Here is a 12,511-nt window from a genome sequence, read left to right as displayed (position 1 = left end):
TAATTTGAAATTGTACTTACTTATTTGGTACCTTAACTAAAATTTAATCAATAAAATGTATCAATATAATCAATTGGCCGCCAATTATATTAGTTTCAAATTTAAATTTAATTACTTAATTATATAATATTTGGAGCAATTTTGTTATATCAATAAAATTTGTTGACAAAATTTGGGCGAAGATACCATAGTATGTATGATAAAAATTATTGAAAATACATGATACCAAGTCTCTATTTCATAAAAACATAGGAGTATTTACCCAAATTTGTTTATGAATTTATTTGTCAACCCTAAAGATAAAACTTTTTTTCACTAAAGTCGTGAGAGAATTATTTGTTTGTAGATTCACGATTTTTTGTCTATAAAACAAGAAGCATTAAGGACATATATGGGTGCAACACTAATTAATAATAAACAGTTCACTTGTTCATCAAGAACTTATTATTAGACAGGCAACATCAAAAACCACACAAAAATTTATTGAAAATCACCCAACAGGCAGCGAGAGATCGAGACCACACACAATCATCACTTTTCTCTTTATTAATAATTCCAAATTTGCACCAGGGAATTAGAATTTATTATCTCTGTCCAATCTCCATAGATGTTCTTCAACGTTTGCTTCTATCTTTATTAAGAGATGAATCTAATATGTGTTTTGCGTTCCCAAAGGGATTCGAAAAGGTGGCACGTACCAGATCAACATAGAGTGGAAGCTGGGCAGCAGCGAAGAAAGTGACCGGGATGCAAGTCACCGCATAAATTGGGAAAGCAGCAACTTTGACAGAATTTCTTAGGACGAAAAAATGGCCAGCGCAGAAAGAAACAAGCATGGCGGTTATGGAGACGAAAAGTGATGTCAAGCCAACCAAAAGCTTCCATGGCAAGCTTCTACCAAAATCTCTCTCTGAAAGACGGGAGGTGAGGATGGCAAGGAACATAACCAGAGAAGTGATGGAGAAACTGAGAGCCACCAACGATGCTACTGCGAAGACTTTGAACGCCGGCGCCTTCTCGAGCACTGGCTGCCCGAAGGAGTTGTTGCCGCCTGGTAGAGTAGTGGAGCTGGCGAAAGCAACGGTTGCAATGAGTGTTGACACTACAGAACATGCTTCTGCGGTTTTCCTCATCCACTCGCCACCCTTTTCAACAAGGATCTTATGCTCTTCTGTGAAAAGCTCACCCGCGGTTTGATTGTCCTTATTGAAACGAACATCAAACTCTTGGGGCATGGAATCTTCTACAAACTGCATAAATATTATAGAAAAAAGGATATTTAAAATTTAGGATCGAACACCTGCTATTCAATATTTAATTAAGGTCTAACAACGTACCTTGAACCATTTAATTTCCCACAGCAGTTGCAAGGCATCACCAGGAATTCTCCACGGGTTAGGTCGCTTTTGATTCCATTTTGCCGCAACATGCAATGCACTATTTAAATTTTCATCTAGTTTCCAAAAGAGGCTCTGATTTTGGGGATGTGTCCTTAGCAATAGCTTATATACATCCGCTTTCCTATTCTCCAATGCCACCAACACTATATTCTTCTTGTCTTTTGTCTTGTCGTAGATTGCTAATGGAAATCTTTTGATGATTTCCCCTACCATTTCTGTGATGCCATTTCTTGATGCAATTAACACCGCAGTGTCTTTCTTTTCTTGACGCTTTGGTAGGACCGGCTCATGATTTTCGGGTACTGCCCAGGAGTGGAAAAAAAAACACAGCATTACTTGAAAGTTTTGCCTCTTTCTGGCTCAGATAGTTACAATTATTAATAAGAAAACATATATGGGACATTAGTTTTGTATGAGTGTATGTTTTGAAAAACATTAGTTTGTTTAGAGCAAAGATTAATATATATAATAAGCAAGCGTTATAATAGGGATTTCAAACTAATTAATTTATAGTGCAAATCATCAAGGACAAGGAAATCTCGCATCAGGTTCTTTGAAAAAGGAATTAAGAAATCTTCGATCATCTTCAGGAGAAGGTAGCATGAAATTAAAGGAGTACTTCATTAGTTCGATCGTACTGTGTACAAAGTCTCATAAGTTGAGTGGTGTTCGCTAGCTAATAATAAACAAGATTGGTACGTAGAGTTATATAAATATATATATGAGAATTCTCCTCACTTTAAGCCCGGGTAGAGCTTTTCAGTGTTCTCGACTCGTGAACAGTTTTCGGCGCGATTTTTTTAATGACTGTGTATATTGTAGTTGTTTAGAGCATCTGCTAATTTGCTGAAAATTTCGAATAGTTTACCGTACCAAAAACGCGCATAAAAAAATTAGTCACGCGTGCAACAACATGTTTGAACCTATTTTTTGGTATGGTAAACTATTCAAAATGTTCTAAAAATCACGCTGATTCTCTAAATAGCTACAATATATACAGTCATAAAATAAATCGCACCGAAAACTGTTCAAAGATCGATAACACTGGAAGCCCCACTAATAAGACTCAAAGTGAATCCCCTATATCAAAAATTTCTTATATATATTTATATTAGTATGTATGACATATACTCACAGTTATATATCTCATTTTCAGCATGAGGGCTCTCTCCAGGATCTTCGTTGGCATAACTATCATATTGTAGGAGTTCATTTAACACTTGATGAGAGCATATATGTTTCTCTTTCAGCTTGATCATGTCCCTTAACCCAAAGCTAAATCCTTTTATACAAAAATAATAAAAAATGTTCTCAGCATATATATATATATATAAACCAACATATATTGGAAATTTATGTATTTACTTATGTTTTGTAGTGCCCAAAATTATAACATATATGTATTATATATGATATTTATGAATAAAGTTACATATATTTATATAGATCATAAATATTAAAACTAATTGAAGGCTCAGATTCATACGTACGTACCTAGTAATTGTGTGAAATGCATTATCAAATTGGTCATAATTTTTTTTGGAACATCAATACATTGATTTCGTCCATGATCTTCATTCCCATCTGATGGCTTGTCTACATGAATTAGAGATATCTATACATTAATTAATTACCAATTCTTATGACGTACATACCAAAACGAAAAAACTACGTACGTACGTAGTCCATACAGATCTAGAGAGATGAGTTATCACCAACTCTCTTTCAGGACAAAATATATTATCAAATTAAAGTATGATAAGGAGACCCTAATTGCCTTGGAAGGAAGGAAAACAGGTGTTGCTTATTCAAAAGAAGTTGATCTTAGATAGATAGTAAACTGTGTCTAAGTTAAATAATGCTGAGGGTTAATTTGAATGCTAGCTAGGGGCAAATCTATATATATATATATATATATATATATAAGAAATTTACTTACCTTTGTCCTTGTTCATATGATCCTGGTCATCCTCGACTTGTGGATCTGCACTCATCTCTGTCTTATTATTATCACTCTCTATCTGGTCACCTTCATCATTTTTTATAGGTTCTTCTGGATCGGCTTCTTTTGCGCTCCTTGTGCATCTAATTGCTGAAATATAAATTATATATTGAATGTAAAATTAATATAATTACAGATTTGTACATTTATATATATATATGGAAAAGTTTTAAATATATATAGTTATTTTATATATATCTTCAAATGTACTTTTAATTAAGTTCATTATTGATTAAAATATTAAGTATATGATTATAATCCGATAATAAATAAATAATTAATTTATATATATGTTCATTATTAGTTTTGTAAGTAATAAGATTGTTAACTATAATTATATTGGAAGCACTCCCAAACAATAGTGTTCACACGTGCTTATAATTAGAAACTACTTAATAATTATAGTAGAAAAATATTTTTAGATATAAGATACATTTGTATTAGCTCGGATGTATTGTTTGTTCTTTTTTTATATAAAGAATTCTTAAATGCTTTTCACAATCTGTATCATGTATATAATTCAGTAAATAACAACATATATGTGTCCTTGCTGGTTGAAATCATGGATTAAAAATTATAGACAATCATGTCTCATTATATAATTTGAAAATTTTACAATTAAAATAATTCAATCTAACTTTTTAGATGATGATGTTAAAATCACTGATGATGGAATGTGTGTAATTTTTATTGGTGTAAAGGCTTGTGTAAAATTAATGAAATTACAAGAAAATAAAAATTAATGAAAAACATGGATTTATATCTTTTCTTCAAGAAATTAAAAAAAAATATATATATATTTATATACCTGTCCAAGCAAACTTCCATAGAATATTGAAGCAATTGACCATTGTGGTGTAGTTTTGTGTATAATATGTATGATGATCATCTGTGTCCTTTTGTTGAGCTTTACGATAAGTCTCCACCTTCGGTCGCTTTACTTTAATACCTTGCAAGGAGAAAATTGGCAGATTATAATTTCTTAATTTGATAATTATTTGAGGCATTATCCTTTTTTAATTACTTAATTGTCACTCTGTAAATAAAGTATAAAGGCGCTTAATTCTTTTTAAATATGTTACTTTTTAGAAAGAAAAAAAAATTATATATGAATATCCTTTTTACCGTATCTAGGGTATATATACATTTTTTATGTTCGGTAGATGTTAGGTATATGTGAAGTATATATTTAACATTAAAAAAAACTGTAAGAAGTTGTAAACTCATAAAAAATTATAAAAAAAAAAAAAACTCTATTCTTATTAGATACGTTCAAGTACAAAGGAAAAAAAAAATAGTACACGCATGTCTAAAGATTCAAACTATTCTTCCCTTAATTAATTCGTAATCAAACTAATTGGTATGTACTTAAAAACCCATAAATTATCATATATATTACATATAACTCATATATATATCCTGAAAAAAAAAAAGATTTTTACATAAAATACTAATTTTTGCCAAAACATTAAAGTTTTAGGGTCAAACTTCTTTTTTTCAAATTTACAGTTTTAAGAAAATTTTTACATTTTTACGGTTTTATTTATTTATTTTTTTTTTATTGTTTTCAATTTGTTTTTAGGTTTTTTTTTTTTTTGTGTTTTCACATTGTTTTTAGATTTTTTTTTTGTTGATGTTTAGTTGGTCCAATGAGTTATATTTTCAAGTTGCTTTCAAGTTGTTTATTTATTTATTTTTCCTAAAAACTGTATTTTCGTAATTATGAAATTTTGAAAATCGTATTTTTAAAAACTTGAATGCGTATTTAAAAAAATAGAAAAAGTAAAAAAAAAACAAAAAACAAAAAAATATATACATTATATATTATTAGGATGACAAACTTTGTAAATAAATATTATATATTATTATTTCTGCATTTTAAATAATTAGTATATGTAAGTCCGATATTAAGTTATGTAAGATGTTAGGCATGATAGAAATGTCTATTAGCTAAATATTACATTTACAAAAATTACAATGTTTTTACCATATGATTCTATAATTTAATTAATATTTAAACACTTACCATCATATAGGATACTTTTGAATTTTCCGAAATTGGCACCACTTTTGAATGCCGAAGGCTTTTCCGCTAATAAATGTAGAGGCGTCACCCCATGCTCATTAACACTACAAGTCATATTCTTATATTGCTTAGATATCTGAAATGCCATATCTGTCAAATCCGGCCGGCGGGAACAATGCAAATGTTAGATCCATCTATACTTTTTTTTTTTTAAAAATAGCAAACCAATAAATATATATATATATATAAAATAATTCTTCTATAGGGCTTCACTTTAAGCCCTATCGGTAGGGCTTTCAGTGTTTCTCGACCTGTGAACAGTTTTCAGCGCGACTTTTTTTTATGAACGTGTATATTGTAGCTATTTAGAGCATCCTGCAAACTTTCAGAAAATTCCGAATAGTTTGCAGTATCGAAACCTAGGTTCAAACATGTTGTTTTCCACGTGCATAAAAAAAAAAATTAGTCACGCATGCAACAACATGCTTGAACCTAGTTTTCGGTACTGTAAACTATTCGGAATTTTCTGAAAATTTGCAGGATGTTCTAAATAGCTACAATATACACGGTCATAAAAAAAAGTCACGCTAAAAACTGTTCACGGGATGAGAACACTGAGAGTCCTACCGGTAGGGCTTAAAATAAAACCCCTATAGTAGAATTTCCCTACATATATATATATATATTTCATAGAGAGCAATTCTACAGTAAAGGTATCGCTTTAATCCTTATGGGTAGGCTCTTTTTTAGTTGGGGTAATTTGAGAAATTATAACCTCCATTTATATACACGACGGTGTACATTTAACTATAGGAGGATTTTCCAGTGCACTTTTAAAAAAGGAGCACATCGGTGCACCTCTTGATATTTTTGGCTCAGGAAGTATTTTCGACAGTTTTTTTATGACTGTGTACATTGTAGTTATTAAGAGCATCCTGCAAATTTTTAGAAAATTCTGAATAGTTTACAGTGTCGAAATAAAGTTCAAAGAGGTTACATTTCACGCATGCAACAAACTATTTGAACTTTGTTTTCTACACTGTAAATTATTCAAAATTTCCCGAAAATTTGTAAGATGCACTAAATAACTACATTATACAGGACAATAAAAATAATTTGCGCCGAAAATACTTCCCGAACAAAAAACTAAAGGGGGTAAACCGAACTAGTGTCCCCTGCACCAGAAAACTACCCTATAACTATAACATGTATCCCACTAATGTTGGAGATATTCTATATAATATATTATGATGAAATCATGGTTCAATCTGCATATTTTATATAGAAATAAAATAAATAAAAAATAAGAAAGCTTAATTACCCATATACTCAGCACTGACGGCACAATGCAGAACAGTGTCACCGTTATTTCTCCTGCAACATCTCATAGCCGCTTCGGTTCCTTCTTCTGTGCTCCTATACCTTCGATTGATCACATGGTCGAGGTAGAGGAATGCTTGCTTTTTGCCGTGGAAAGCAGTCAAGAACAGCGGAGTTTCGCCGTCATTGTTTTCAATTTCAACCAATTTATCGCCGTCATATGACCCTTCGATGATGGACCTACACATGGTGACGCTCCCCATTGACGCCGCTATGTGCAGCGGAGTAGACCCGTGTTCATTTTTCATTCGCAGAGGTAGAATTCTTTTATCTTCGTCATCATCATCATCATCTTCCATTTTGATTTGCTGAGGTGGAATTCTTTCATCGACTAGTTTGATCAGTTCCACTAGTTTCTTAACCACGTCTTCTTTGCCGTCCGACACCGCCACGTGCAATGCCGTATACCCCGACTTGCTGATCTTTGTCACGTGAGCTACAGGGTATCTGCCATATAGTTCCACCACTGCTACCCAGTCACCTCTCATGCCCTCCCTGATCAGCATCGCCATAAACTCTTTCCTGTCTTTCAATGACAACGAATGAAGATACCGATCAAGTTCAACCACATCATTATCCATTTTTACCATCTTATATATTGTACTTAATATTATATATAATGGTAATGATATGCATCTTCGTTTCGTTATAGTCTCTCTAATTTATATATAGGAAAATCTATTTGCTTTTTTATTGCGTAAAGGAGCAATTATATTCGCTTCCTTCTTTCAAATGAGAGAATTTATTATTACCAACTTTTTCTAGCTTAATTCAATACTTTCAAATAAGTGAGCCCCGTGAATCATGATTTTATCATTTTATAATGTATTCATAAGAAACTACCATATCTACATGTACTAACAAGAATTAACAACAATGACCAGACTCCATCTAAAAATCAATTAGTAATTAGTGGAGTTACACATATTTTTATTAATGACTCAATATTCTTACACTAATTATGTGCCACACCGTACTCCAATATCCCATCATGATGGTGACGCTTTTTCATTCACTAATCTTAAATCAATTGATCAATGATGGCAATTTTTCTCCCACTAATCTTGAATCACTTGATCACAAGTGACTTTTTTTCAGTTCACTTATTTTTTAGATCTCAAGTATCTTTTTACACTATGTGGATCTCGTACGGCTTGGCTCCATCTTTTAGATCGGTATGGATGCCCGCAAAAGAACTAGCCCATAATAATATAACAAGAATCATAGAGCTTCATCTAAAAATCAATTAGTAATTAGTAGAGTCAATTCATATATTGTTATTAATAACTTAATATTCATACCCTTGTTATTTTATATTTAGTTGCTGCTCATTACACTGGTCATTATATATATATAAACTATTAATAATGATCCTATATATGAAATTTGCAGTCTCAAGAGCTAATTTATCATGTTGGAATTTAAAAAAAAAAAACCCTTTATTGAAAGGTGTACGATAAATTACGAGAGAGGAGATAACTTAATTGGATACGAAGTAATGATTATTCCAAATGTCACTTAATATGGTCCCTCATCCCTCATTTTCATTGACGTCATATAATAATTTGCGACATCTCTTTTCGAAGTATATAATTATTAATAAAACAATTAATGGAATAAAGCTTCAACTTTTTTGTGTGGTTGTTGTATGTGTAATTTTTCGTCGACCAAAATAAAAAAAGCTAAGAAAAAAATATTATTTAAGAAAATTAAATATGAAGACAAAGGATTTTACGCAGTTGAGTGGTTATATCTTTTTATTCCAATGAGTCACTTCTACGTGGTCGCACAATACAAGTATACCTAGACGTCATGCTAATCAAATTCAAAACATCATCGAAGCATGTGAAAGAATTAGCAGAAGCTTTCTCTTGCCTCCACCGATTCAAAATGGAGTTGAATCCACAAAAATGTACATTTGAGTAGCCTTCGAATTTATTGTGACTGCCAAACAAACTAATATATTGAAGAACACGATAGCCTCCTTTATCCTATTTGTAGGGCTTTTTCATTTTACTCGAACTATTTCTCTAACTCATCAGTCTCTTTCTTTCTAAAGCAGTCAACTAAAGTCTAGAGCAAGAATCTTGACTCTCTTATACACGTTTTCTTCAAATTATTATTTTTCTCCTGGCATAGAAATAGCTCTCATTATGCCTCTCATTATATATATATTAGAAAATATAACCGTGTTTCGCGCAATATTTTATAATTATTAAAAAATAAACATATTTTAAAATACATTTAGGAGAATACTACGACATGAATTCTTTTTCACCCTACTCGTACAACATGTTCCTTATATGGATACGTGAGGGGCGTATTGAATACAATTTTTTTTTCTTCATAATGATGTCCATTGTATATAAAATCTCTTGCAAGTTTTTTATTATTATTATCATTATTATACGCTTTGCTTTATTTTTTTTATAAAAAGTTTAAATTATGTATATGGAAATTTATGTTTTGTGTAAGAATTATTTTGGACGATTACCCTTTTGAACCTTTTATTTTTAAAAATTAACTTTTAAAACTTGTGTTTTGTCAAAAGGCTAAATATAGGATTGGATAAATCGATTATTTGAACATTGTATTTTGGCCGATTACCCGTTTTGTCCCTTTATTTTTATAAATTAACATTTGGACCATATATTTATTCAAAAGGTTAAAAATTCTTTATAAAAATTAAATTATATATAATTTATGATTTTTTGTAAGGGTTCACATCATTTTGAACATTGTATTTTAGCCGATTACTCGTTGGGGTCTTTATTTTTAAAAATTAACTTGTGGACCTCAAGTTTTGTCAAGATGTTAAAAATAGGAATAGATAGATTGGTTATTTGAACATTATACTTTGGCCGATTACTTGTTTTGACTCTTTATTTTTTAAAATTAACCTTTGGACTATGTATTTATTCAAAGTGTTAAAAATTCTTTATAGAAAGTAAACTATATATACACACCATTTTGGACTTTGTATTTCAGCCGATTACCCGTTTGGACCCTTTATTTTTTAAAATTAACTCGTGGACTTTGTGTTTTATCAAAATGTTGATTACTCGTTTGGATAATCTTTTATATACCGCTTCAAAGATGTAATTTTATTAGTATATTATGTAGTATATATTTGTAGTTTTTTTTATTATTTTATTTTTTGTTAGTTCATTAGGTATTTAATTCAAAAAATATCTTATTTAAATATCTAAAAAAATAACGTTTAATGTAGATTTTGTTTTATTTTATTTTTTGTTAGTTTATTAGGTATTTAATTAAAAAATATCTTATTTAAATATCTAAAAAAATAAATTTTAAATAATTATTAATAAAAATAAATAAAAAATTAGATTAAAGGAGAAAATAGAAAAAATAGTTTGGAGTAATTTTAGAATGACACATCGTCTCCTTATTAACAAAAATGAATAAAAAAAATTAGATTTAAGGAGAAAATAGAAAAAATAGTTTGGAGTAATTTTAGAGTGTCACATCATCTCCTTGAAGCTCTCCTTTATATATAGACTAGAAAACATAACCGTGCTTCGCGCAGTCTTTTGTAATTATTAAAAAATATACATATTTTAAAATACTTTTAGGAGAATGCTACGACATGGATTCTTTTTCACCCTACTCATACAACATGTTCCTTTTATGGATACGTGAGGGCGTATTGAATACAATTTTTTTTTTCATAATGGTGTCTATTATATATCAAATCTCTTGCAAGTTTTTGAAAAATTCTGAATAATTAAAGTACCGAAAATAAAGTTAAAAAAATTTGTTGTACATCATATCCTTATTAATAAAAATGAATAAAAAAATTAGATTAAAGGAGAAAATAGAAAAAAAATATCTTATTTAAATATCTAAAAAAATAATGTTTAATGTAGTTTTTGTTTTATTTTATTTTTTTGTTAGTTTATTAGGTATTTAATTAAAAAAATATATCTTATTTAAATATCTAAAAAATAAAGTTTAAATAATTATTAATAAAAAAATTAGATTAAAGGAGAAAATAAGAAAAATAGTTTGGAGTAATTTTAGAATGACACATCATCTCTTTATTAATAAAAATGAATAAAAAAATTAGATTAAAGGAGAAAATAAAAAAAATAGTTTGGAGTAATTTTAGAGTGTCACATCATCTTCTTGAAGCTCTCCTTTTTATATATATATATATATATTTATAGATATGTTATATATATATTTATATATATATTATAACTTGGCTCAAAATTACAAATATAAAAACTAATAAGTGGAAAAGACAAGCTAGCTAGCATACACAAAAGTTTGTAGAGAAAGAATATGCTCATGTGAATCACAATACATCTATGTCGGAATAATATATAATCCTAACTTTATATACTCAATAAACTTGCGTAAATCGAAACTCATTTTCCCAACACAAATCTATATTGATGCCGAAAATTCATGCATATATATTGGCATTGTCCAATTTTTATTTTTAATTTTAAAATATACGTATTTTCATTCAATCATTTAGTTATCACACTAGCTGCAAAAAAGTAACGGAATAAGACATATTGATTGAGACATTTCTCATCAAGAATATGTGTTTAAATAAAGCCAATTGGAACAAATATAAAAGATGAAGTTTCAACTCCAATACTTCATAACTTCTTTATGTATAATTATGCCACAAGATACATAAAGCTTTAATATATTATATTCTTCCACACACTACCGCCGACATTCTCATTTTTAGTCACAGTAACTAAAACAAAAAGTTAATTGAACTAAAATAATATTATTATTACTAAAACAAAAAGTTAATAGTATACCATATGAGCAAGCAACTCCTCGAAGCATAATCTAAATATCCGCTTATGGAGAAGCTAATTTTTTGTTTGATGACAGCTTAACAGAAGCTCCGGCTCTATTTCCAAGCATACCTCATCAAAGTGTTCACCAACTAATAGGGTTGAGCATAAAATTCGAAAAACCGAAAAGACCGTGTACACTGACCTACCGAACACCGAAAAAACCAAAATCGTTTAAACCGAAAAAACTGCCGACGGTGCAAACTGCTACTGTTCGGTCGGTTTTGAAATTTTGGGTGAATCAACCAATAAAACCAAAACCGACCGAACATAATAAAATAATAATATAATATTATATAATTATTAATTATTAAAATTTTTAAAATTTGTACTTTTAATTATGTTTTAAACTTTAAAATTTGTAAATGTAATTATGTTCTATATATTTATGTTTTAAAAATGCACAAAAATAAATTCCAACAATCCAAAATTTTTAATTTTTTAACTAAAACTTTCAAAAAAAAAACAATAATCAATTCAGTTTGGTCGGTTTAATCGACCAAACTGCGGTCCAAAACGATCAGTTTTTTTTTAAACTGGTTTGGTTCGGTCGGTTTTTGGATTGCACCAATCCGGACCGAAAACCGAATTTTGGATTTTTTGTTGTGAAAAGACCGCCCAAACCGACCGATGCTCACCCCTACCAACCAAACTCTAAGGCACATCCTTCAGAACACTACAACAAAATAGGAGTGTAATGGCTATATGGGGGAGACATTGTAGACATTTAATGTCTCCCCCAGGGGAGATGTTGGAGGAGCCGTCATAAGTGACCCTACGATGACTCCCATGAAGAGACTTTGTAGACAACTCAACGCCTCTCCTTGGGAATAATCATAGAGTGTGCGGTTTACACCCCACG

The 12,511-nt window shown here is 30.0% G+C and overlaps 1 protein-coding gene across 1 annotated transcript; it reads right to left on the bottom strand.

Annotated features, from left to right (window-relative positions):
- Positions 1-250: 250 nt before the first annotated feature.
- On the bottom strand, positions 251-7,417 carry LOC133783773 (uncharacterized). The gene is made up of 8 exons (XM_062223404.1): positions 6,750-7,417; positions 5,429-5,578; positions 4,211-4,351; positions 3,340-3,492; positions 2,895-2,996; positions 2,536-2,682; positions 1,338-1,702; positions 251-1,250 (listed from the first exon to the last, which is right to left on the bottom strand). The coding sequence occupies exons 1-8, from the start codon at positions 7,396-7,398 to the stop codon at positions 615-617; spliced, it is 2,343 nt and encodes a 780-aa protein (XP_062079388.1). The 5' UTR covers positions 7,399-7,417; the 3' UTR covers positions 251-614.
- Between the last annotated feature and the right edge of the window lie 5,094 nt (positions 7,418-12,511).

This window comes from Humulus lupulus, chromosome 6, assembly GCF_963169125.1.
Source record: "Humulus lupulus chromosome 6, drHumLupu1.1, whole genome shotgun sequence".
Lineage (NCBI taxonomy): Eukaryota > Viridiplantae > Streptophyta > Magnoliopsida > Rosales > Cannabaceae > Humulus > Humulus lupulus.
The sequence above is the reverse complement of the archived record's forward strand: the minus strand, read 5'-3'. Positions and strand labels throughout refer to the sequence as shown.

Bases quoted from the DNA above. Each gene is read 5' to 3' on its own strand.
- LOC133783773 (XM_062223404.1), bottom strand. From the start codon at position 7,398: ATGGTAAAAATGGATAATGATGTGGTTGAACTTGATCGGTATCTTCAT. The intron at 5,579-6,749 runs GTAATTAAGCTT...CGGATTTGACAG, and splicing joins CGTCAGTGCTGAGTATATGG to ATATGGCATTTCAGATATCT. The intron at 2,683-2,894 runs GTACGTACGTAT...TTTGTATAAAAG, and splicing joins GCATTTCACACAATTACTAG to GATTTAGCTTTGGGTTAAGG.